The sequence below is a fragment of the Cuculus canorus genome, chromosome 2, assembly GCF_017976375.1.
Source record: "Cuculus canorus isolate bCucCan1 chromosome 2, bCucCan1.pri, whole genome shotgun sequence".
NCBI lineage: Eukaryota > Metazoa > Chordata > Aves > Cuculiformes > Cuculidae > Cuculus > Cuculus canorus.
This window is the reverse complement of record NC_071402.1, coordinates 49,937,725-49,965,540: the sequence shown is the minus strand read 5'-3', so window position 1 is coordinate 49,965,540 and position 27,816 is coordinate 49,937,725. Positions and strand designations below refer to the sequence as shown.

Genomic DNA, 27,816 nt, shown 5'->3' with positions numbered 1-27,816 from the left:
TCCTCTAGAACAGGATTAAAGTTTCACACTGAGCCTGTTGCCTGGTTCACAGTAGCAGATGATCTGTTTGAAAGCTGTTCATTCAGCTTCTGCTTCGGGCAAGACAAATTTGCTATGGAATTTTCTTCAATCAATCATCTTCTTTAGCTTACAGGTGAAACAGAGCTGGAGGAAACCTTTTCTCAGCACTTAGTATAGCTCCCAGCAACTAATTTTTCTATCCTTTTCTAAACATGTTGACATCATACTTCTTGAATTCTTCAGACCTTGTTTGAGGATGGGAAATAAGAACATAAATACGTATACATTCATCGACCAACTCAGACATGGGTGCTAAAAGAACAACAGTAAATCAGAACTCTGACACTTAGCAAGCATTTTATTAGGTCCATTGCTTTCCTTAAAAAAAATCAAAAAAAATTGTTTTCCTATTGTTTTTTTCTAAGGTCACTTGCTCTACAGATTTTCAGCTTCAGTATTAAACTGGTGCAGAAAGATTGGCACAGATTGTCTTCTAACACAAAGCACAACAGCCACTCAGCAATAAGCAACAACAGAATTGCTTCAGTGGAAAGCATCGGATTCATTTAATTAATTTAATAATATTTTCTGCTGGAAGCTTTGTCACAGCCACCAGATCCAGAAGATGATTTTGAAACAGCGTTTCTGCTGCCTGCGCTTTAGTAATCCATTTGTAGGCAACATTCATCAGCTTCACAATTTCATTCTTCTTTCCATGGCAGTTGGCTTTAAGATGAGGCTCTTTAGCACGAAGGCCAGCCACAGGCACAAGGCACACGGCACACCTCTGCAGAAGATAATACAAGCCTCAAACCTATTACTTTAGTGAGGGAAAAAAAAGACATTTGGAAAACAAAAGTGTAAGCAAGGTAAGATCAAAAATTATTCAAAACCACCTCTGTTTGTGGTTGAGTGGTTTGATCAAAACCAGTAGGTGTGAAACCAGCCTCCAGGGACCTGCTGCCCCTCAGAAAGACCACCACACTCTGATTTCTCTCTCTAGACCCACAAGCTGATGGCCCAAGAACTGAGGACCCTTCAGAAAAGTTCCTTTAATGATGGATACAGATAAAACCATTCTTCGACCATCTGAGCCACAGACCCATTGCTTTGTAGTCAAGCATTCATTACTCTAATTGCATATTTGCAAGGTAAAGAAACTCTCCTTCCTCAGAGCTGTGTGTTTGTCACTATCTTTGACTGACTGGAAAAAATGGCCAATTAGCTATCAATAATCCACCCTTTGAATATTCGTTCTCTAAATTACTGAACATTGGAACAGGTTGCCCAGAGAGGTGGTAGAAGTTCCATCCCTGGAAATATTCAAAGTCAGGCTGGATTGGCCTCTGAGCAACCTGATCTAGTGAAAGATGTCCCTGCTCACTACAGGAAGGCTGGACTAGATGACCTGTAAACGTCCCTTCCAACCCAAACCATTCTATGATTCTATGATTCTATAACTGTTCACAAGAGTCAGATGTCTCAAGACTGAACTTCTGAGGTTTCCTGATTTGAAGATAACAACCCTGAAGTGGCTTTTTTTTTTCACTATGCAGTATCCCTTCTTGTGGAACAGGACTGAATTAAACATCAGGCTGCTGCTTCCTCAGGATATGACAAGGTTTGTGTTGCTCCAGTTGCCAGTCTCTGCAAGCAGCCGGTATGTGCCTGTCCTTCCCATATTTCCCCTCTGTTGTAATCACCTCCCCGCCTGGGGCTGCCAGGATCAGGGAGCACCTCTCCATGTCTCTTCTACCCTGGTGTCACTGGTGGGTATGAAACACTTCCCAAGAGTAGGGAGGGAGCTGGAGTCTTCCCATAGTTGCCCTCCCATGGCTCCCCTTTAGATTTGTATGGTGGGCCTGTTCTGAATTGCCAGCTGAGATGCCGCTTTAGGGGTTTTTAGCTGCTGCAGCTCACTGTTTCCAGGCTGACGTCCCCACCTTAGCACAGATGTGTTGACAAAGGCAACGCTAGTTCCAACAGCCAGAAGCCCTGCAAAGGGCTGTCTCTCCACAACATCTACAGAAAGGCTAACCCTCTGTCCGCTTGTTGCTGTCAATGCTTGAGCACCCTTTGCTCACAGGGACTCCCACACGGGCAGCTGCCACACCAGACCCCGGCTCTTCTGTCACCACTTCCACAGCCCGAGGAAGAAGGAAGCTAACCCATGTTTTTAGCACTTTGAGGTAACTCCAAATATGCAAAGAAAGGGGATAAAACCCTCAGTTTGTTTGCAGATGACACCAAGATAAGTGGTGCAGTTGCCACACTGGAAGGACAGGATGGAATCCAGAGGGACCTGGACAGGCTGGAGAAGTGGGCCTCTGAGAACCTCATGAGGTTCAACAAGGCCAAGTGCAAGGTCTTACACCTGAGTCGGGGCAATCCCCGATTTCAGTACAGGATGGAGGATGACGCAATTGAGAGCTGCCCTGTGGAGAAGGACTTGGGGTGCTGGTTGCTGCTTGACATGAGCCGGCAATGTGCGCTCACAGCCCAGAAGGCCAAATGTATCCTGGGCTACACCAAAAGAAGTGTGGCCAGCAGGGCGAGGGAAGTGATTCTGCCCCTCTATTCCTCTCTTGTGAGACCTCATCTGGAGTACTGTGTCCAGTTCTGGAATCCTCAACATAAGAAGGATATGGAGCTGTTGGAACGGATCCAGAGGAGGGCTACAAAGATGATCAAAGGGCTGAAGCATCTTCCCTACAAGGACAAGCTGAGAGAGCTGGGGTTGTTCAGCCTAAGGAAGGCTCTGAGGAGACCTTGTACTGACCTTCCAGCACCTGAAGGGGCTACAGGAAAGCTGGGGAGGGACTGTTTACAAAGTCTTGTAGTGATAGGACTAGGGGCAATGGGTATAAACTGGAGACGGGCAGATTTAGATTAGACATAAGGAGGAATTTCTTCATCATGAGGGTAGTAAGGCACTGGCACAGCTTACCCAGGGAGGTTATGGATGCCCCATCCCTGGAGGTGTTCAAGGCCAGGTTGGATGGGGCCTTGGGCAGCCTGATCTAGTGGGAGGCGTCCCTGCCCATGGCAGGGGTGTCGGAACTGGATGGTCTTTAAGGTCCCCAAACTATTCTATGATTCTAAGTTAGATTTTGAAGGTCTTGGAGGTCCACTTCCACCCAACTCGGAGTATTCAGCAAGACTAACAAGCTTCATGCTGGTCTGCAGGTGTTATCCTCACCTGAAACAGGTCAGGTCAGTTCAGAGGGCACTTTTTCTTCCCAGCCCTGTTTGACAGAGGAGCCCAACTTCACTGTTTACTCTGCTTCCTTGATTTGTTTATGTAGTAATTAATTGAAACCTGCAGCATTTTACTTACATCAAGTAGAGTCTTAGAAATGCAAGCACATTGCGTTAATGCACAAAAATGGAAGCAGAAGCAAACAACTGAGTGTTGTTTAGCTTGCAGTTGTTCCCCAGGGCTTGGTGCTGTGTCCAGTGCTATGCAATATCTTTATCAACGACCTGGATGAGGGGATTAAATGTACCCTTAGTAGGTTCATGGATCACACTAAACTGGGAGGAAGTGTTGATCTGCTTGAGGATAGAGAGGCTCTACAAAGGGATCTGAACAGGCTGGATCAGTGGGTTGAGGCCAATGAGGTGAGGTTTAACAAGGCCAAGTGCCAAGTCCTGCACTTGGGACACAACAGCAGCGCCACAGACCTGGGGAAGAGTGGCTAGAAAACTGCCTGGCAGAGAAGGACCTGGGGGTGTTGGTTGACAGCCGACTGAACAGGAGGCAGCAGTGTGCCCAGGTGGCCAAGGCGGCCAATAGCATCTTGGCTTGTATCAGAAACAGTGTGGCCAGCAGGACCAGGGAAGTGATTCCCTGTACTCAGCACTGGTGAGGCCACACCTTGAATATTGTGTCCAGTTTTGGGCCCCTCACTACAAGAAAGACATTGAGATCCCGGAGCGTGTCTAGAGAAGAGCAACAAAGCTGGTGAAGGGACTGGAGAACAAATCTCAAAAGGAGCAGCTGAGGGAACTTGGGTTGTTTAGCCTGGAGAAAAGGAGGCTGAGAGGAGACCTTATCACTGTCTACAACTGTCCAAAAGGAGGTTGTAGAAACGTGGATGTTGGTCTCTTCTCCCAGGTGATAGGACAAGAGGGAATGGACTGAAATTGTGCTGCAGGAGGTTCAGGTTGGACATCAGGAAAAATTTCTTCACAGAAAGGGTTATCAAGCACTGGCAGAGGCTGCCCAGGGAGGTGGTGGAGTCACCACCCCTGAGGTATTTAAAGGACAGGTAGATGAAGTGCTTAGGGATGTGATTTAGTAGTGGACAGGTACAGTTGGACTTGATGATCTCAAAGGTCTTTTCCAACCTAGTGATTCTATGATCCTATGCATGAAGTTACATACAAAGGTAGCAGACTTACTATGCAGGGAGACCAATTCAGCACCTGCAGACACGGAATCCTCCCAGAGTCCAGCCAAGACAATGCCTGTTGCAGCCAAACAACCTTCCCACAGCCACTCCAATCACGCCCTCTGCAACCAAAATGCTACAGCAGCTCTTGCTTATGATTTGGCCACTGGCTTTCTGCTGAGACCACAAGCAAGAGAGCAAACAGGTGCTCTGGGTTTTGGTACATTGTTATGAACAGCACAGATGAGAAAGGAAGAGTCCAGACTGCAGCCTACTTTTTAAAGTTATGCAAGAAGAGAGGTACACAATGAGCTTTTTGCACAGCAGAGGTTCCAGCTATGTTTGCAAAACTTCACCTGTCACACAGAGACTCTTCCATGAGGTCTCCCAGGGTCATGAGTCACTTGAAAACCAGCAGAAAGGTTAGCACAGCATGGTCCTACCGCATTGCCACAATTGGCTGGCAGAGTGAGCTGCTTGGGGAAAGGCAGCATATTGCAGCCACTACTCCCAGTACTGTCTGAATTTTCAGACTGGAAAGCCATGAGGTCCACGGGTGGCTGTGTCTTGCCTCACTGGGCATGAGTATGGGCTCAACTCCCCATGCCATGTTGTTCATGCTGGATTCAGGATTAGTGCTCAAGTTCACAGAATCACAGAATCACTAGGTTGGAAAATACCTCCAGGATCATCAAGTCCAACCATTCCTATCAAGCACTAAAGTTCAAGCACATGTTTCTTTCACGTTTGTCCTTGTCTTCCGCTTTCTTCCCATACCTAAGTTTTTATTAGCTGGCAAGAAAATGGCTCACTCTATACTCAAGTCAGAGCATGACCCAACATACATGGACAACATGTCAGAGTAAACAGACCCCTTGCGACTATTTGGGATAAGTTTAGTTACAGTACAGGCCAGATAACTTCTCTGAATTCTCTTTTTAAAACTACAGTTTTTATGTTGTGAAAACAAACTAATCTTTACCTAAAACTCCCCAGTTACAGAAACTGACTGCAATCCTTCCTAAAATTTACATTCTTCATCAAATTATGGCATTATATTTGAAGTTAAGATGTAGCTAGACTATAAAACCCAGCAGCTGGAATTTCTCAGATTGAAACAGATATGCCTCAGCTAACTTTAGCCTTCTAAAAGCCACGTGTCTCGTCTAGACTAGTTACCTAGTTTCCATCTACAGCTAGATGAGCACTTCTAGAGGAACTTTCAGTGGTATTAACGCAGCAACCTGTTCAAGAAGAATCACCTATGTGAGGGTATCGCTCTCTTTCCATTGACTATGAGGGAAAATGTCAGACCAAGGGACTATGCTTTAGTAAGACAAGTTCCTCTCCTCACTGAAGATTTGTTATCAAGCTCCTGTTATCGTGTAGACCTTCCCCACAATATTATCAACTCATTTTCAATATTACTTTTGCAGATTTCTTTCCAAGTCACTCATATATCAAGACTAATTTCTAACAGACATTAAGCAACCAGAAATGAAATTATTTTAAGAACTCTTGAGATTAATTGCCTTACACTCTTTATGACATTCACTCAAGGGTCATAATCTTTGTTGCCTCTTGCAATAATTTAAGAGACAAACCACTGCTGGGAACAGTACGTATCCCTCCACCCCCTCCAGATGACAAAAATTTGCAGAGTTCAAGAGAAATCTCAGAGAATGGGAGAGGAAAAAAAACACACAAAGAGCAATCACTACTGATACTGAGATTTATTGCTGATTTCCCCGTTCTGCAAAGCTGTCAAACCTCCACAGTTCCAGAAGGGTATTATCTCCAGAAGCCCCATGGCCTCATTCACCATGCAATTTCAGATGATGTGACTAGTGGCCTGTGTGCAGCAGCTTGCTGATTACACAAGAATTGGAGACAAAATACATCCTTCCCGATTCTGAATTTATGGCAGGATCTGGGCTCTGACATTGTTTGATACAACCTGCTGTCAGCTTCCAGTTAAAAAAAAATTAAAAAAAAAATTGGGCATCCAGTAGGGAATGCAGCTTTTCCTGAGTTCAGTTCCCTGTGCAAGAAGCTGCTACTGAGAGGTTCTCACACAGAGCCATCAGCATGAGACAGTGCAGTTTTTCCTTTACCAAATCAATCAGAAATAGTTTGTTTTGTGCTTTGAGGCAAAGGCTCCTAACCATCCTGCCAACTATGCTCCTCTCTTAACAGCACTATTAATAGCATAGTTTTTCTTTCTTAATAAAAAAAAGGATAGGTCTATTTCCTTGTGCTTGGTTGCACTTCTTCATTCCTGCTGCCGCATTTTATTCACGATAGGGTCTCTATGCTGCAAGTCAGCTCTTTTCCAGCTGGTGAGATCTGGTTCCTCTTTATGTGCCTGTCCTTTCAGTGTAAACAAGCAAAGCTTCTCCAACTCCACTGATCACAAGGCTGTAAACAAAGTATACCACAAATTTAGGATCAAGCAAGTCCCTCTACTTGATACAATGCCAAACAGCACAACATTAAGAGAAAGGTATTCTTTTGTATAAACACATTTCAACCTAGAGACAGTAACCCAGCTGATTTTTTTTATTTGTCTTGATAGGAAAAGGCTGAAACCAGAAATGTCTTATTTAACTGATCTCATCAGAAACTACCCTTCCTTTATTTTAGGGCCGGTGTTATTCATGTGAAAACACACAGAGAAAAGTCTCAATAGAGAAGGTTGCACAAGAATAGCTGCACACCCATACACTAGCAAGTATAGGAAAGGAAGGCAGGAGAGTTTGAACCTCATTAGGTTAATGAACCCCCCTTGCAATTTCTGTTCTGCTCTGAAATCCTCCCACTTGACAAAGTGAGGAGGAGATGTAAAACCTAGGTTTTGGGGACTGAGGAAATCAGGAAAAAGAATTTTGTTCTGGGGAGATCCCACTGGTGTAGCAAACACTGTGGAAATTCCCGTGTTTGCTCCTCTTTGTGAGAAACCTGGTATAAGAACCTGCCCCAGTCAAAATAGCGAGTAAGCGATTCCTTCTGGTGCTACTCATAGAGCAGTGGTGGCACTAACTCTTCTCTCCAAGACCAGGACTAGAAGCAGGGCTCCAAATCAGGGTGAATGGTTTTACAAACAAACCCCATTCACTAAAATAAACTATCAGCCACTCAATCCATGCAATAGTTCATAATCCTCAAATCTCCCTTGCTATCTGTCAGAGCTGACAGGAATATGGTAGCATACCAACTCATCTCCCCTTTTATAATAGTGCAAAGCTAGGACTACTGACCTTTCATCTTAGCCTCGCAGCTTAGTTAGCTTATGAAACAGAAAAGCTCCTTAAAGAACTTTATAAACAAAACAAACTTCTGTTAAGTTCATTTGTAAGAGGGCTTTGAGAAAAAAAAAAAAAAAAGGCACATAAAGCTGAAGGCTCTCTGGTCTTTAATAGCATTACATTCGCTTAGATCTTAGCTTTGGTGAGCTGTTTTAAAAAAATCACATAATTGCCTTTGTTCCCAAGAGAAACAAACATTGTATAACAACAGTACAATATTGTACAATTACACAGTAAACAGCCCTGGAAAGTTGGTGCTCCAGACAGTCTGTAGACAGGCCACTGTGCAGACAGAATTGCAAACAAGGTCCAAAGGGCTGCAAGCTTTTCAAAAAGATCTAAAACACATGAGTCTGTTTGCCTGTAATCACTAACAACCTCTAAGTACTTTTCTCTGGAGAGGGTTAACCCCCATGTCTTGCCTGGATTTCAGCTCCAGTTATAAACATACCCTCTGCATTAATTCCTTCAGGAGCTAGGGTTGGATACAATATTCTTGTTTATCCTAAGGAACTTCTCCCCACTGAATACAGGAAGAACTAAACCTGACAAAGACTTATTTTTTTATATATACTTATTTTTTTCTTTTTATTTCTACAGATGCATTGTTTTCTACATTTTTAATGGAGACTTTAAAAAGAAACCTATCTCTGCTGTAGCATTCGGAAAATTAGACTGGCAATTCTGTACAAAAATTAGTAGTAAGCTGTACAGCCCTGTCCTGTAAAAAAGGGGCCTGTATCTAAACTGTTCTTTAATATCTTATGTCCTACATCGGAGAAGAATTCCATTCTGAAGGATTTGAAGTTTCTTGTATCCACATGCCCATGCAAATCCATACTCACCAAATTACAAGGCAAAGAGAAACCATCGTTATAACTTCAAGATGAAGCAGACCGAAAAACATGGCTAAATGCCAACCATTGATTTACCTTCAATTTACCATCTGGCAAATCCTCCGGCTTCTGTTTATTGTGGGGTGACAGCTAACTGCATTGGCCCATCACTCAGAAATTAACATACGATATTGCCCATGACAACACTAAAATACTCAGTGATTAATGATCTCATGAATGCTTTGCAGCTGCTATCATCTAACAACTATTTCCAGAGCTTTGCTGATAAGCCAAGGCACTGCTGCTGCACAAGCAATAACAGAACTCAAACAAATAAATAAAGAAAATAAATGTATCTTTTTTTTTGTATTATGATAATCAAAGTAGAACAGTAGCCCAAGGACAAAAGTGAAGTTTGTTTTAAAGATACAAATGTGTTCACACTTTATATTTCTTTCAGTGCATATACGGCATGTAGCATGTGTGCAACTACATATATCCATGTGCTCACATTAACAAAGGTACACACGATTGTTAGTATACAAGTCAGTGAATACATACATATTGTAAAAGCCTACCTCTAGTACGCACATGATAGACCTGCACAAACACATGTAAAAAGTGTTGAAAAGCAGCAAGTTAATGGCCTAGACTAGGAGTGTTGTAGGTGCATTGATATTAGTTTAGCCTCTTGCACACATAGGTCACATAAGCGTATTCCTAAAGCTAAAAAAAAATACATGGTTTATTTTAGTATTTGAGGTTACATGTGCCTAACATACACATGGAGATGCATATTCATACAGAAGCATATGAGGCTAGTTTAAACCGAGATTCTCCTTCCTGTAACATTTTTTTTTATCACACCTGGAAAAAGAATATGCCAATTCCATTCAGTGTAGTGCTGAACCTTTAGGATGGCAATCAAACTGTAAGGGGAAAACCAGAAGCTTAATCCTTTTCAAAAGCAAGCAGATTTTTATTTCCCATTAAAAAATCTGTCCTCAGATATACATGTCTAACCCTGTATTTAGCTATTATTTGCATGGCAGAAACATTTAGGAGCATCAGCCATGGGCTGGGATTCCCTTTCACTGTATGCTTTACAAACACAGACCAAAAACATTGTCTTTGACCAAAGGAGTTTGCATCCCAATGCTATATATTACTACCTAAAAAATGAATTTAGGTGATTCATAATGTGTGGCCAGATAGAGACAAAATCTAGACAGAGCTTTGGAAAAAGTTTATTACCATTATTTTTCTACTATTTTCCTTTTATTCATTCGCAGTATACACTGTGTTAGGGAAACTTGAACATACTCTATTGGTTAAAAAGATGCTGTCCCCAGACCATGGCTCCTGTGTTTTATTTCCAATTCCACCACTAATTTATAGCGTGACTTGGAATGGGTCATTTATTTGCCTATTGCATCCATTTGTCTAGCTGTAAAACATGCTGAGTGAATTGTGGTGAGGCTTAATGTCCATGTTCTCAGACAGAGGCAGAAGAAATACTCTTCTACTACTGTACTGTATCCATCATTGCACACCTGGTTCTCCTTGCATGCAAAATATTATCGGCACTAATAGAACTTGACATTTAGAAAGCATTTCCACATGAAGGACTGTGTGGAAATGCATTTTTACTGCTAAGAAAAAAGCTCATGTAGGTACTTACCAAGAAATAGTTAGTACATTGGCAGTCATGACAAAGAAGAACGGTGATAAGCTAGCAGTAATAACCTGTTGAAAGGAAAAATAAACTCAGTTTGCGAGCTTGTAATATCACAAATGAAAACTGAAATACTTTTGCTGAAATTAAACTTCTGCATGTGCAATCACATTCTTTTTTTCTTTTCTTTTTTTTTTCCCCTTTGTTTTCTTAGCCATTAGATGCAGAACCTAAAATAGATTGTCGATGGACAGGAGAAACCCAATGAGTTTATGCTAAACAGTAAGACATTGCTAAACATGGAGCTTCCACTCCAGCACAACCTTCCTCCCCTGTGCAAGTACAAAGACTACATACAGCACCTCCTTTCCCCTCTGGGCAGTGGGAGGCAGGCCAGAAACAGCAGTAAAAGACCAAATAGACAGGGACACAAGAACTGTGAAGCCAGCTTGGGGAGAAACCTGACTGTGGGGTACTGCTGGAAAAGCACACACAAAACATGCTGCTCATTAGGCTGAGAAATCAATGGAGAAAACAGTTTGGTGGTCATGCATTACAGATTCATTTTGACCCCTACAGAACACGGGACACAGTAGAGGCAGGGCAGGGAAGCAGAGCAGAGGGTCCCTTATCACATTTTCCAGCTAGCCTGGCCTGGAAACCTGCTAGCTTTTATTTGCCGACAGCAGACCGGGAAGATCAGTCAGAACCTGGGCTTAAAAAGCTTTATATCTCTGAGGAGAATGAGAGCTTGAAATGTGTTTAGGGGTATAGAAAAGCCAGAAAAAGGAATAGGGCATGGGGTAAAGAAAAACAATGCAACTTCAGTAGATTTATATCACAAATCTGTGATTACACTCAGGTGTCCTGGGCAGAGAAGCCAGGGGCAAACGACTTTATATTTTCACAGTACTGGTCCCAGAAATAGCTAGTTTCAGATATGGAATGGTTTGTAGGAGACTCCTGCCTCAACAACTATAGAGCTACCACATCTGCAGCCTGCACTCAGTTTTGGACATTTTGTTGCCAGATGAATAATGTATAATGGAAAGAGTTCAGAGAACAGTGACAGAGTCATTAGATGGAGGGATCGATTTTCAGTCAGCAGTTAGGATAAGCAATGCCTGTGGGAAAGGAAGACTTGGTAGTGATTTACAAATACTTGGGAAACACAAGCACTGAGGAATGAAAGGAACTATTTAGGATAATAGAAAATTGCCCAAGGAAAAAGATGAAATTAATAAACAAAACATTTAAACAATTATCAGCTAAGATTTCCTAATCGTTGTTTGTCTAGTTGACTCCCAGGAGAGACAGCAGAAACTTCATTCTGTAATCCATTACTCGTTAAAACACTACTATAATACATGTGCAGAAGGGAAGCAAATGCCATTTTAGAGAAAGCTCTGAGCACCAGACCTCAGACTGACAGTTTGTTAGTCAATACCCACTACATTTGTTATGGCTGCATTTTAAAAGGCAAGGTTCTGAATCTGCCTGGAGCGTAATCACTGCAGGATCACAAGCAGCAATGGATGAAGAAGAGATGGCTTTATGTCACCTCTCTAGCACCAGTCTAAGAGTTAGCTGGAGAGGGGACAATAATCTAAAGCTGGTAGCGTGACCACACAATGACAGTGTAACCACACAATGACTCCATTCCTGCACAGCAATCAAATTGCTGGTATTAATACAACTACAGATGTACCTCCTGATACAAACTATTCATTCATCTGACTGAAGTATTTATGCACTGCCTATAAGGGTAGTGTACAACAACACAGGTGATGCCGTAAACATGAAGCTAACAGAAAACCTGAGTTCCCATTCCAGGCAAAAATCAATGATGGATATCAGTGCTACCCCTACAGCCTTGCATACATACAAGCAAACCTACAACTAAGTAGAAGCATTCAAAGGAGACTGACGGAGGTGAAGGACAAGTCACAAACTGAGAATTACTCTTCAGAACTCAAGAAGATGACATTGCAATTGTCCACACTCAGGTCACCATGGTCTGTCTCACAGTCATTTGCAGCCAGAGGTAGCTGGCACCTACTCCAAACACCGGATGTCTAACCCATTTAGAAGCTCAGCCTTTCGTATACTTATTCTAAACACAGCTCCAGGTTGGATATCTGTCAGTCCAAATGCAGCACTCTAAAATACACCCACATCTTGTTCTAGTAGTCTGGATTCTCCCCTTGAACACCTTGCAGTAGCTGCGCTGACCTACACAGAACTATTTCTCATTTATTTACATCAGTGTGAATGATTGTAGAACTAACTGCACTGAGCTTATCTTAGTCTAATACTAATTTATTACATAAAAAGATACAATATTCATTACTGAGCATGTAAACAGGAACTAATGAAAGATGGCAGCTGTGGTATCTACAGAGCATTATTTTCTTCAAGCTGTTGTCTTGAAAGAAACCAAAGTGCTGTACTCAAAAAGTGACACAAGTTGAAGTTGTGTCACCCACTCCCTTATAGAGTCCTGTTTATCAGAAACTTGAGAAGAGGCCAAGAGCAGAGAAACACGCATTTAAGAATCCTCCAAAACCAGGCCTTATCAAAAACAATACATCATTTTACTGCAATCATCCCAAACCTCCGCAAAAAATGCAGGCTGTAGCCTTTCGGACTATTACAGCAGAACACTGTTGTATTTTTGAAAAATTATGTAAGAGCATCTCAGTGCCAAAACAAAAAAAAAAAAACGTGGGTTGTGAGAGCACATGAAGTAAGCCTGTGTAAAAAAAAAAACAAAAAAAACCCAAAAGGAAAACACGCTGCTAAAACGTCCACCTTTGATTGTTTATCTCAATGAGGAATACATTTAAAAATGAAAAACAAGTTTTCAGGGAAGCTAACCATACAATTTGTTCCAGAGGAAGGATCTAAAGTCTACCGATGTAGTTCAGAAGGCAATTTTCCTTAGTTTCCATAGTTCAGAAGTACAATTCAGCATTTTCCAAAGTGTTTTAAGTGCACATTTAGTTTTTAAAAAAAACATCAGCATTGATGTTCTAAACATCCTTTAAAAAAAAAACAAACCACAACAAGCTAAGTGCAGTAATCTCTCTTTCTTCACTTTAAAGGTCACAGTTGTCTTGCTAGGCATTCAGATGCCTTAGGAAAAGGAATCAACTTGCAAGACAAAAGAAAGCAAGTAAAAGGACAAACTAAAGCTAATGATTTCCAAATATATTTTGGTACTAAATCTTTAAAACTAGGATGTGGGAAGGAAAATTTTAATTAGCTATAACCGGCGTATTTGAACAAAGGCCCCCAAGATTTTGACATACAGTCACTAATTCTACCAAATTATATAGATTGGATAGTTGAACCCCAACAATTTTAGAAATAGGAATAACTCCATGGACTCTGCTTACTTGCTTAAAGGAACTGTGACCAGGCAGTACTGCAAAATCTATTTAGAAAAAAAAAATATTAATACTATGAACATTTCTACAAAATTCATTCACCTCTCTAGAAAAGGCAAGGGAATCTTTGACAGCAGGCTGGACAGCTTGGTGAAATTCTGACACAGCTTTCAGTGATTAGGAAAAAAATCCAAGTGTAGCATCATTTAATAAAACATTTCCACATCAGCTGAAATTGTAGCTCAGAAATAACTTCAAATTTTTCCTTCTACAATAAAATGAAAGGAAAAAAATTGTTTTTTAAAATAAATCACTCTAACTGTAATGTGTCGCTCCATTGTACCACAGAAACAAGACCCATTCAAAGGAAAACTTTATTAACGCCTATTTGCCTATTAACGCCTCAACTATTTCTATAGTTCAAATCACTGAATTATTTACAAGTCATTTTATATATAAACAAAAATGTTGGCATTTCAGAGTGTGCTTGTTATCTCAATCTGAAACAGTTCTAGCTCTTTACAAAGTGTATCAGCACTGAAGATAATATGCATATTCTTGTGAAGGACATTTACCTGGAATGAGGTCTGTGCAATAAGGGGAGAGTTCCCTTGATTTCCCCCATGGGTAGAGGATACAAGATGCAGAAATTCATCACCTCAGTCCAACTTACTCTAGATGAAACCTTTCAACTAGGACTGCAGATCTCACTAGGAAGGAGAAGATAGAAGATTACAGCAGCATCACTTCAAGCACAGGGAGGATGCTGCAGGACTGCTGGAACAAAGACTGGGCTTGAACAGTTAAGACAACAAAACGGAACAGAAAGGACTTCTTTAGGTAGCTACTTTAGCACAGGGAGTGAACAAGAAGCAGAAAAGGAAGCAGAGAGGCAACCCAGGTCTGTGGCTGGATTGTGCCACAGAGAAGGTTCTTAAAACAGTAGTTCTTCAAGAGGTGTATACCAGAAATGGGTTTGAACCCAACCAGAATGGGTGGCACACCAAAGAAGTACAGACTCATTTATCACCTTACAACCCGGTCCCCTAAAGAGGGAAACAGAGCTTGTAAGACCTCTGTTCCTTTTTCTGAATGGAAGCAACATATTTTGAGGAGGTGCAGTGATTGGAAAGACCTGCTCACTGTAAACAACGAAACAGAAACAGATGAAGTTGAACTCATTTTACCTAATGACCACAGACACATGAAAGCTCTAGGGTTAGTGCATCACAAAAATCATGGCAATCAAAGATAACTCATCAGAAGTTTTGGTGGTGCATGAAGTGTGATGAAGATTTAAAGAAGGATCATGAGGAATCACTGAGGAAGAAAAAAGTTTGTGTCTTCTCAATGGTGAAATGCCTGACTGAAAGGCTGAGCTTTGGATACCGGTACACCACAGCCTGGCAAAACAGAGGGATGTGGTTAATACTCCAGAGTAATTAACCAACAAGAAGTGGGACAGTCAGAAGTTTCAAACAACTTCTTGGTTAGAAGAGATTCTTAGATTCGGGTCCTCACATGAAAGGGTGAAAATTTCAGGCATCCTTATCATTCTGGGAAACAAAGATAGGCCCAGATACCATAAAAGAACCTGCACACTGCTTAGATTGTCATTTACATTTAACAAGCTTCTCTGAAGGACAACACAGTGCCTCACTTCAGGATCCAAGGAGAAGGAAGTTAGTGCCACAAGTCTAGAATTTGCCCCTTACAAGGCTGAATTACTGGCAACAAGAAGCATGATGGCCTCACTGAAATGCTGGGTAACAGACAATTCATAACAGACAATTCATAAAGCAGAAATATCCTAATGTGCAGAAGAACTTGTTGCACGGTAGGGACAAATCCAGCGCATAAAATCACTTTGCACAGGCAAAAAGGAGGCACAGGAAAGAATGTGCATCTGCATTTGTAAATTTGCTTTAGTGATTCTGAGTGGAGGGAGGCACTAGTAGCACTACCTTTAAAGAGATCCCACGGTACTCTGATAGACAGACCACTATACAAATCATGATGTGAATGATCCTCTCCTTTCTCCTAAAAAAATTGTGGTCAGACAAGAAAAAACAATCAAAAGAGAAAGCAAAATTCGTTTCATAAAGGTTGCTGTTAAAAAAAATAGGAAAAAATAAATTAATTTAGAAATAGAAATTAATTTAATTTTATAAATAACAAAACAATACGGTTTGAAGAACTCTTTGCTGAAAGACCTTAATAAGGCAAGATCACTACTGAACCAGCATCCCTATTAGATCTATTCCTTGACAACATAACATCAGAAAATTCTGGTAAGTCTGACGTGTCTTGAAGACAGGAGATGGCAATGGCATCCTAAGGGCTCCTTTAGGCAAAGCAGAAACTTGGATCCTGGGAGGTACAGAAATGTGGGACACTGCATTCTTTGCTGCCTTGCGCTCTCTGCCAACCAGCTGTGGTTATCCCAATTGTCAATTCTCAATCAGTTCAAACCTGCCAGTACTGGCTAGACAAAAGCAACATTCTTGACCAAGGTATCATTCATCCCTTCCATCCCTCACTTTACAACGACTTCGGAGAAAGGTTTCCATTTTACTGGCTGTAGATTTTGAATATCTAGCATTTCTGAGGTGTTCAGGAACATGCTGTTTATATAACACGAGTGCGGACATTTTCAAAATTTAGATTTTGATTTAATCTTCCTATCTGGAATGGGAAGATACGGAGGATTTAGTCAGACATGACTATGATGTTTTAATATTACAACTATATTTGTATATACCATATAAAAAGTATATTTCCTCTGAATCACTGTTTGATTCAGAGTGATCACTGTTTGACAACTGCTAGAAAGTTAAATGTCATAGTTCTTGCTGTAAGTGAACGCAGAATACTTTACAAAAGTTTTCCTTAGTTTGTGTACACAGAGCCAATCCTTGTAACCTCACCTCTCCAAACTGCCAAAACCTCTGTCCTTACAAAAACATGTATTTTTTCCAAAGACAGTGTTTTGAAACGGCTCATCAAGTTCACTCACTCACTGTTCAAAATAAATCATTCTATTTATCATCAGGTCATCTTCTCAAAACATCAGGAAAAAGCTTCTGATGTATGCAACCTTTGTTTTCATTCTTCTGATGGAATTAAAGCAATGTCAAGCTTTTTATAGACATAATATTTGTTTTGTCCCTCTTCTGCATGTTTTAACCAGCTGCTAAGATAATCATCAAAAATTTGCCAGGGAAATGGATCGCTGCTAGTGCCACAGAAAACAGCTACAAGATAATCCAGTACTACCAAAAAGGCAAAAATTACAGCAGGCAAACATCAATAATAACACATGCACTTTTGTTTCTTGAGGGTGGACCACTCAAATAATTTCCCAGATTTTATTGTTACATCTCCTTTGTATACATGTCTACTTGAGAGTAAGCATATGTGCACACGAAATGTTACATCAGGTACAGAGATCTAACAAAAATGAAACAGAAGTCTTCAGAACAGGAAAAAAAAGGCACAGTTAATCTTTAAATGCCATCTTCTGCATTCATTAAGTCACATGGATCTTGTAAGCTACTAACACGTCCTTGTTTACATACATTTTTTGTCTTGGGTGGAATGCAAGTCGTTCCTATCTAGTTCTCCTCTGCTTTGTTAAATCCAAAGTTAAGGCAACCAGACATTGCCTGACGGGTAACTTCTCTGCACCTTAGCAAGAATACTTTGATTCAGAGAGGTCCAGCAGCTACAGAAACAGATGAACACTGGGACAGTCAAATACATAAAAAACCACCAAGGGACCTGGATCTCCCCTGTCTAAACTGTGACTAAAGTGGTCCAGCGTGTACTGACAAGCCTTTTTAAAATAACCCATACTTGAGACAAGATCTTCGCAGTGCAGGTGCTGACTGAACTGTCACAAACTGCATAAAGTCACCAATGAACAATGAGAGGCACCAATGACCACCAGTAAGCTCATCGCTTGTGGAAAGCTGGTACAGGCACTGGAAACCTGCCATAAGCAGGCAGTGTCATCCCTGCTGCTGCTGACAAACATGGTATAGATCCTTCCTCACAAAAAAAGAATTAGAACTAAGTTTGAGTACAACTGGACTGCTTGTGAATAGGGCTGGAGGAAAAAATCAAATAAAAATAAAACACAGAAAATAAATGAATATATGATTTTCCTCCTGTGGTCTTCTGTCAAAATAAAGCACCATTAACAGCTGCAGACACTGTGCACAGAAGATATTCTCAGTCGGGCACAGTACCTGAATTAATACTGTATGCAGAACCAGGCCAAAATCAAACAAGCATTAACTGCTTAATTTCAGGTCAGCTTTGGGGACGATGTATCATGGAAATAAAAACTTCCCTGGAAGCTTTCAAACATACTGCCTATCACAATGTGAAGGCTTTGTGTGCAATATGGATCATTTCTAGAAGCTTGAGGCTCCTTGTAAACCATCTTTAAAGTGTCAAAGCTTATCTCTCGTTAAAAGAGATACAGTAAATGGGGGCAAAATTCCTCCAACCAACTTTCCTGTAAAGCCTCTTTCCTCTAGATATTAATTAAACAACACATTTAAAGGACCTGTGAGAGTTTTCAACTTTGCTCTGGCTGTCTGTTGTTACTAATCAAAAGCCAAGACAACGCATGCTGCTTAACCCAATGATGTCAGGTGGTAACATGGCCTTCTGAAGGAGCAGCACTAATAAATCCACCCACAGGGAAGAATTTTAAACAGAGACACAGCTCTTCCCAAGGAAAAGTAATGAAGCTTCAGCCTTGAACCACCTAAATAATGGCTATTACCAAAGGAAACCACAATGCCGTGATCCTGCCTGCAAAGCTGAGCAGTCCAAACAAGGGAAAGAAACAATCAAAGGGAGAAATACATTGGAGAAAGGGGGAAAGCAAATCAGGTTTTGCTCTCAGTTCTGCTCATTAGTTTAAAGCTAACTTGAGCATGTCTACTGCATTACCCTCACAGCCTGACCGAAGTGCAAACATGCCCTAAGGGGTTTCATTCCCTGACAGACTTAACTGGAGACTGTCAGTCAATGAAATCAGTAGACAGCGCAGTGATTTTGTGCCTTACAGCATACTTAGGTGCACACTGCTCACAGGCAGACTCTGCTCAGCTCTTCTGAAGGAAGAAACACCTTTAACCCTCCCTGACACACACGTTGTTACTTAAAGAATAGCCTGGTGATGCTGGCACCATGGCAACAGTGGCACCATGGTAACGGTGACAGAGTCAGTAACTTCATGATCCGCACACACTCAATCCAGCCACACAGAAGTTTTACCAGCTGCCATAAATTTCTTTGAGATCCTTTATTTCATATTTGCCTAAATGCCTGCACAGATCCGCAGTTTCTCTAAAGCACATTTTTCACAAAGGAGGTGTGGTCACCCTATTCTGCCTTTCTCTTATATTCTATTTATCTTTATATTTTTCAGCATTATTGAAATGATAATGGTAAATTTCAGGGGTCCTTTAAGAGCACAATTAGTTCTGTGCATTGTGATTCAAACCAGCCAGTGTTTAAACATGCACTGGCAGTCAAATGCCTAATGATAATTATAAATCTTAGTTCTCGGGTAAATTAATTTATCTGATTTTCATAGCAATTAATTTCTGACCCAGCATAAAATCAGCTACATGTTGCATTTAAAACAAAACATAACAAAAAAAGAGGGTGAGGGTAGATCAAATGACAAACCAATCGGCAATCTGCCATCTAACATGTTTTCATAACAGAAGCAGTATAAATGCTCATCTCTAGCAAAAGAATCAGATATTTTTAAGGCCTTGTTTTTCTTACTTCAACAATACCCAAAACAATAATCTCTGTATTGCAGAGGAGTGTTTCTATATATCAGCTTTCCAATTGCTATAAGAAAGCAGATTTCTTAATTATCCCTAGCATGCATTTAGAGGGCAGATTCTGCATTTCTACGCCTAGATACTCATATGCAGTTCCAGTATTCAGAGAATTAGGCATCTATCATTTACTTTCTATCATATTTATGAAGATTTTTCACAGTGCTGGTATTTGTACGTACTTTTTGTTTCCAGGATGCAATTATCAATACAACCAAAACACTGATCCTGCAATAAGTGGTTGTGTCAGCTTCCTTAAAATCATTCGGCATCCTGTTTTATCAGATTAATAAATTGGCAATTGTTTAATCCTTTCAGATTAATATGCTACAGTAATGATTTTTTTAACCCCAAGCATTATGTGAAAGCCAAAAGAACTGCTGAATTGTTGTTTAACTTCATCATTCTTTTATTCCTCATAAGACAAAGGTGGCCAAGCTATTGTTCTTGCACTGTGTGCATCTCAGTAGCAGTTTGGCTGCAGGAGAAAATGAGCCATTAGGGGACACTGAAGCTGTAGGTCATTCTGGAACCCAGCTGTATGTCCAGTCCCATTATACAATGCAGAAAGGGGTCAAAAAAGCCCATCTGTCTCTTGCCTCCGAATCAATTCTAGAGAACACTCTGCCTTCATCTCTTTAAGGTATGTGGCACCTGTCTTACAGCTTGCAGCCAAAAAAGATTTAATGTATAGCTAATGGACAGTCTGGTTCTTGGCAACACCTTAATTTCTTTGCTCTGCACTGCCTCTTTCTTTTTTAAAACCTTACAAAACGCACCACAGAGAAAGATACAATTATTTTATGTTGCAGAGACACCTTACAACAGCCAAGTACAGAAAGCAAAGAAGGAATATGTGGGTTACTAAGTGTAATTAATAGAATTTGTGTAAGAAATTTCTCCTACTATGAGAAACAGGATATCATGGTTATATTTACAATAATCAGCCATGAACAAGACTTTTCTTTTCAGAAAGACCTATACCTATCATGAATAAATGTATCTATATATGAATTCATATATAAACACACACCATATATACTATAGAAATATATAAATGTACATCACTGATGAGATAGGACTGAACTATTACAAGCACATCATAATTCCTTTTGCTTTCCTACAAAAAATGAAAGATATCCTGAGACTTTTAAAGACAACCAAAACTCATTTTCTCTTGTAAAATACTCAATTGGCTTAAAAATAATGGTAGTTCTTTCTTTTTGAACACCAAGTAGCTACTCCATCCTACCTTGGCCCAAACACTGACATCAGACTTGCTGTCATAATAAAGAGAAAGTGAAAATATGAAGCATGTGCCCTCCTCTACTGGAGATAATGGCCAAAACATACATTTCCCCTTCCATTGACCAATGAGATAGCTGGTGTAGTGCCATTAATCTTCAGCCTATGAAGTGCAGAGCGGTTATTGTACAGAACTCAATTTTAACAATGCCTCTGTTCATATTTAAATAGTTCTCTTAAATGTGACTACTGAAAACGTAATCCAGATACTGCTATTCCTCTCAGTGTTCCGTTTCTGTATGAAGGACACAAAGGGAAAACCCTCCACATTCATGTACATTCCCCTCACTATCAATCATCATTCAAACAGGTGTGCGTACATGCACCAGACTAACAGCATCTGTTCGGGTCAGTTCTGCAACTGAGAGGCACAATCCATGCAGCTGAAGCTTTGTCAGGCAAGGACAACAAATGTCATTTAACAAGGGATACCACAAGGCTTCTTTAGGCCAAATAGATTTGACTTTCTGTGGCTCTGCCAAGAAGTGTTTTGTCCATTTTTGCTGTTACAAGATTGACTGTTGATGCATGTACATTTGATGCAAAGCTGAAATGTATTTGTATTTCCAGGCTACACCAAACTGAAGACCCAGTGCTTCTTGATTCCTGTAAATACTTAATGCTTTATAATGCTTAACCGTACTTTTCCTCTGTCATTCAGCCTGACAAAATGTCTCTTTCACTATATGCTGCCCCGTTGCCACAAAGACCTAAACTGCTCTATCCATTTAGTCTTTCCCCTTGGAACCTCTGAGCTCAGAATTTGACAAGGCAATGTGATTCGTCATCTTGTTCTTATTTTATGAATTATTAAATATTTATGTAATGGAGTAAGCATTGCAATGGCAACAACAACAGCAGTTAAGTGTTTTGCTGATTAGGATCATGGACACCAAATGAAGTGGTCGAAGGGTTTGTTTAATCAAATATTGGTTGATGGCAGAGAATCCAGGAGAAGGGATGATCCTCCCCTAATGCAGCAAGTCTGCAGTCACTGTGCACATTACAGAAAAGGACAGATTTGCATTTTGACCTTAGCTGATACACAACTTACACCCCATGGCATGCAGTTTATCAATCATTCCACTTCCGTCCTAGAAAGATTTCCATATAATATCTGTTTCTGCTGAAGTTACTAGTGAGCCAGTCACTGAAACTTTTTGAGCAGATCTGAACCTGTAAAAAATACACAACTCCCTCTACTTTTACTCAGTCAGTTGTCTCAGTATTTACTATGCACTGCTTGATGCCTTGAATTTTACTGGTCAGTAATATGGTACAGAGTGTTAAAGAATTTTTTTTTTCTATCTGATTTGAAAAGTACTGCTTTTCAGTTTTGGGGAGCATCCAGATACTGCCACTGTAAAATTTTGCAACAAAGTACAATTCATCTTACATTAAGCTCACCAAGAGCTAACCCTTATGAGATCATGAAATAGAGATCACCATAAAGAGACAGAAAAGTCTAATAACCACGATAAGATGACCCCACTTTTCATTGTCACACTTCAGCAGCAAGTTTAACAGGCAAACTGACAGTTTGCTACATCTAACAGGCTGAAAAGTAGTTGGATCCTTGGAAAGGATCAAGCTCAGCATCTGCCTATGTCTATCTTCATCCCAAGTGCTAGATGACAGTGGGTGGGCCAGCAGCCAGATCAGGCAGGAACTGTTGCTATAACTGCCCTGCAATATCAGGACATCTGACTAAAGGCGTGAGAGAAGGCAATTCTAAATTCCTCACAGGTGGACTGTGATCTCAAATAGCAGTGGCTCATTGGTGGCTTAAGTGAAATCCTGGAGAAAAAAAAAGCAGGTAGAGTGCAAAGTTCCTGGCAGTTGTGGTCCATGAAGAAAAGGAAAATTGACTTGAATTTCCTGGAGGCAAAATACATTGGCACCCTGGTAGAAGACAATATTTTTAAGAATGGATCTCTTAGTAGCTGTGGCACTTCTTCAGCATTTATCTACCTTACGTGCACCATTTATTAATTCTTAACAAAGACCAAACTAAACAGGCTGATACTTTCAACCCCTGCCAGCTTGTTCTCTCTCGAAGTACAAGAGAACACAGTACAAGGGGCCACAACTTCTGAAAGAGAACTTCAACAGCAAGGCGACTAAGGCATAAATATCAGGCCAAAGGCAAACAAGTTATGAGCTGCATCAATGCGTTTCCATGCATCACAAGCACTGAATGTCTCTTCAAAAGTCAGTTGGACACTCAGTCCAAAGCCATGTGCTTAGGTGTTGCCCTACACCAGATAATTCCTTCACAAAGCAGACCAGAAGACTGACATCAGAAAATACCTCCTGAGCAACCTCGGAAGCCAGTGAACTTTTATTTTCCACATCAAGGTGGTGAACGCCCACCCAGCTATGCGCTCCGAAGCCACCTTCAGAAATGGCTCAAACAACGCAGATAGGGAGTGGCCCATTGTACCACAACTGATCATATCCGAAGTACCACGATGTAGAGGGGGTTGCTGGTAGGATGCTGAATCCATTCTCAGAGACTACTCTTTCCATGGTAGATTGCTCAAAGGTTTCAGGCTGAAGACTGCAGACTGATGCCATTGTCAATTCAAGACCTGCACACTTTTTGAGCGTATCCACAACCCTCTTCTTGCCCCCAGTATCACTGCTATAAGAGAACAGATCCTACACATGCTGCTTTACTTATACACAGAAAGCACAAACATTGCTGAAAGGATTCAAGGATATCGTCAGAACCAATGAGGAAGACTAGCTTAAGTAGAATATTTTAGTGAAAAGCAATATAATACATTTTTCCATTGTTAAAATCTACAGAAACACAAGAAGTACTAACACTACTTGTCAATATTATCAGATGCAAAACATTTTTCAGTCATGACTCACTCAAAACTCTGTGGAGGATATCACTAGTATCAAAAATAGCATAGGAAACTGCAGGATATGTAATCAAGTATTTTTTAAAATCTCTTAGCAAAAATAGCAAGTTTCCATCAACCTCTCTCCTGTATGACACTTACAGTCTTGGCATTTCTGTGCACGTATAAAGTCTATTTCCTATTGTATTTCCCATCTCACCACTCCTTTGGGAAAACCTAAACAATAAACAAACAATTCTCAGACCAGATAAGTAAATCTTCCCGCTGACCCCTTTCCATACAACCCAACAATAACAGACACATAGTCTCTGCTTTGCCATTCTCTGGTGTGTTTATGCTGTTTTAGTAATGATGTAATGGAAAGAAATTGACATGCTATTAGTATTATTATTATGCTAAGGACTGCAAGAAAGAAGCAGTATTCTTTAAGGTTTTGTTTTTCCATTCAAAACCAAAAGTCTTTCCATGGCTTTCTAACCATTTGCTGTTACAAAAGGTCAAAATTTTCCATCAGAAACCTGAAAAAGCACGATACTTGAACAAATGTTTTTTAAAACACTAACATTGCTAATCCATTTTGAGCACTGCCTTTTATGAACAATGTCACAAGGTTCCACGCTTAGCCCTGTGGGCCTCAGTGGTCCCAGCACGTCACATGCATGAGAAGACAGTGACAAAATTGACCCTCAGAAAGGGTAGGGAAGACTCTGTAAGGAGACCCATTCCCTTCTGCCCTCTTAGGACAACTATCCACAGCAACGTGCATGGAGAGGAAGCTGGACTCTTGCCTTCTTCCTCTCTATGCTAGCCATGGACAGGACAAGAAGAGCTCACAGTCACCTCCTGAGATTGTCTGAAGTCTCTGTGATTTTGCTGAGCACCACATGTTCCAGAGACAGGACATAAGCCATTACAGCCTGTCTTCTCCGGAGCCCTACTGGCTATTTGCTGACTTTCGTTGAAAGTCAAAATCCAATCTTTCAACAGGTGTACAGAGTGGGATTGAGAAATAAACTCACTTGAGATTTTGCAAAGATTGGTTCTGAGTTGGGAAGAGAAAGGAAGAGAAAGATAGCTAGCTCACTAGCATGAGAAGTTTCTGAAGAAATCAACCTGGAGGGAGACACCAAGTGTGTGTCAGAGAGGTCAATGATAAGGCTCAAGATTCCTGAGGCAGTCTGGAGATATTTCACCCACGAAGATTTTTAAGAATCAAAAGGCAGCTGGCAATCCAGATCCTGAAAAGAATGAGGAACCAGCAAGGGAGAAGAATGTGGCTATTTTTGCTCATTTTTGGAAGCTTGGTCTTAGCTAGCTTTGAAACCTTCTGCATCAGTATGTTACACAGTGTATGGCTCTCCCATATAATTTTGGCATTAACATCAGTACATTAATCAAGAGAAACAATTTCCAAAACAGTCCTCATTTCTTTATCTTCTCTTTGTCACACTTATGATTCGACTCCCAGCCTCAGCTCTCCATATGGAAGTTAACTGCAGGAGACCAAACAGAAACATGTGAGACTAGGAATCTATTATGCAGAGGAACCAATGGACCTGCACTCTTTGCAGTTCCAAATTCTGCCGGATTTGATAGAACCTGCTTTTAGATTGTTGTTTCCTACTGTCATATATTTAGAGATGGTTTTTCAAGAGTAGGGGTGAAAAATAACCTTCCAAAGACACCATCCAAGCTATTGGTTCTGCACTTAGCTTTATGTTCAACAGAATGACAGTGACAAACATACACAATGCACTTCAAATGGATATCACGATGGATAAAAGGAAATAAACTAGAAGCATCTTTTGGGGCTCAATCCATCAGTTAATGTCTCCTGAGACCAGAATTTGTTTACATTGAGCACAGATGAAAATTGTGCTGCCATACTACCCAAAAGCAGCAGCATATAACCGTATGTACTTACTTGTGTGACCATATCACACCTAAAAGCTGTGAACCTGCCATTCTCAATGGGTACACAACTGCAGACCTATACAACACCTCTTAATATACCTATTAAAGCTTTCCATTACCTGGATATTCAAAATCTCCAACAGGTCTCAGCTATTCTTACAAGAGAGTTTCCTTCAATTGCACTAGTGCCTCAGGGAGCCTGTGCCACTTAGCTTAGTGGTCATATAGCACACAAAGGAGTTGTTATGGAGACTGATGTCTTCCCAACAATTATATGGTGTAATCAGTGTTGGATGCTACAACATAACTATCAAGCTGTCTCTATGGAAACTACTTAAACCCCTATACTTTTAAAGTTTCAGCAACTGGTCTTTTTTATAGGCCTGTAATATACATTAAAGAGCTAACTGATTGCCTTATCTGCTTGTCAAGCTCAGCTGAGAAACACATTATCTCTTCCACGGCATTTGCATAGTCCTCATGGTGACTCACAGGAATCAAATATATGTGTCAAGAATAAAAGTGCATATTTCATACAGTCAGGACAAACCACAAATCAGTAAGGATTTTTATCGTATCTTAATTATCTTTATGCATATATGTGTGCATATCCACATGCCCAAGAGTACACAAGGTGCACAGATGGACAAAGCTCACTTCTATTTTTATGAATCCCTTCGTGGTATACTTGAAAGCTTTAGGATCATGGAAATTCCTTCTCTCAGAATAGAGATGTGCTTCAAAGCACATGGAGAGCACCTCCCAGCAGGGTCCACTCAGGTCTGGCACACAATTCTCCCTCTTCCCCAGGCTTGCAGCTGCAGTTTTTCAGGTGGGGCAAGCAGAGATCTTGAGACATCTTTGCATGCAGCACAGGATCTTTGACGAATGAAAACACACTGTGTTTATGGAACTCCAGTGGGAGTTTATGACATCTTTGCATAAAGCTTTATGAGGTCCAAGCCAAGAAAGCAATGTAATTTTCAGCCAAGAATCTCACTGTCATTTTTGCCTGAGCACAGCAGTATGCAAAGAAGACATCACTTCAGTCTACAATATAACTAAGTGGGCAAATGCCAGATAACCAAACACATAAAGTTTGGGGTTTTTTTTATCTATGCAAGAGTTGCATACTCTTGATCAGATTAATCTAAATTTTCTTCCAAACAACACATAAGAAAATCAGTGTAAAACTCAGTGCAACTTGATTTCAGTTACCCAACTTCTTTTCTTCAGAGGAGAGGGGAAGAAAGAGAGAATCGAAAATCACTTTGCATTGACATTCCAATCTATTCTTCCTCTTTATAACGAGCTATCTCAATATGTTCCAATTGGAAACAAGCTGAATTCCCTACTGCGGGTTTATTGGGATAACACTAAACTTGATACAGGAGTATGAATTAATAAGTAACCAGTATCTTGCTGAAGAAATGTTCTGAAATAACCATTTTCCCCTTCTATTAATGATTTAAATTATTTCTGCCTCTTAATTTTTAGAGGCACTAACAGGTTTCATCGCCAGATATAGATTGGCAGCCTTAACCTAAACAAACTCACTGGCACCACTGTTAGAGCTCATTAGCGTTCTCACCAGATGCTTCTGCCTGTATAAATGAGCATCCCCGTTTTTTCTTTCCAGTACATGACCCACGATACTAGCATAGCTTTCAAATTAAACCAAGAAATCTCAGTAAAATTCCAAACCCTTGCTCTTCTGGGGTTTAAACCTGTGCAAGGTTATGGCAAAGCATTCCACATTTCTTGGGCTTCTTAAAAGCTTTTTGTTGTTGTTGTTTTACAGATCACTTTAGTGATTTTTTTGACACTTCTTATTGATCTATACAGATACAACTAGCACACACACTATCTGCTTTCACAGCGTAAGTGCAGAGAGCATTTATCACTATAAATATCACACAGGGCTATACACACAGATGAAACCTGTGCTTTGTCTGTCTCTGCACAAAGCAATGCTTTGACACAAAAGCTGTACGGGGAAGAATTTAAAAACCTCATACAGTTATTAAGTTGCTGCAGCCAAAGTAACATAAAAACAAGTTACAACCCAGCTCCAATTTTTAAGTGAAAGAAAAATTAGAGGGCAGGGAGGCCAAATATGTAGGCTTCACAAAGAACGTGCCCTTGAATCTGCAAAGCAGGCCCAATCGGATCTCGTGGTTAGTTTATTGGTCTAACAGCACTTAACAAGAAATGAAGTGGTGGCAACGATCTCA

At 40.6% G+C, this 27,816-nt stretch overlaps 1 protein-coding gene across 6 annotated transcripts in view; it reads right to left on the bottom strand.

Moving 5' to 3' along the window:
- The window catches only part of TMEM241 (transmembrane protein 241), a 66,807-nt gene that overhangs the window by 5,151 nt on the left and 33,840 nt on the right, over positions 1 to 27,816 (bottom strand). For 2 of the 6 annotated variants that reach the window (XM_054059822.1, XM_054059823.1), the window contains exons 14-15: positions 10,238 to 10,302; positions 1,659 to 6,833 (exon numbers count right to left, since the gene is read on the bottom strand). In XM_054059822.1, the coding sequence (XP_053915797.1) occupies positions 6,773 to 6,833; positions 10,238 to 10,302 (126 nt within the window). In that variant the 3' untranslated portion in view covers positions 1,659 to 6,772. Of the gene's footprint in view, positions 1 to 41; positions 842 to 1,658; positions 6,834 to 9,134; positions 9,157 to 10,237; positions 10,303 to 27,816 lie in introns of those variants that run through there. The other 4 variants (XM_054059821.1, XM_054059820.1, XM_054059819.1 and 1 more) reach the window with 4 other exon arrangements.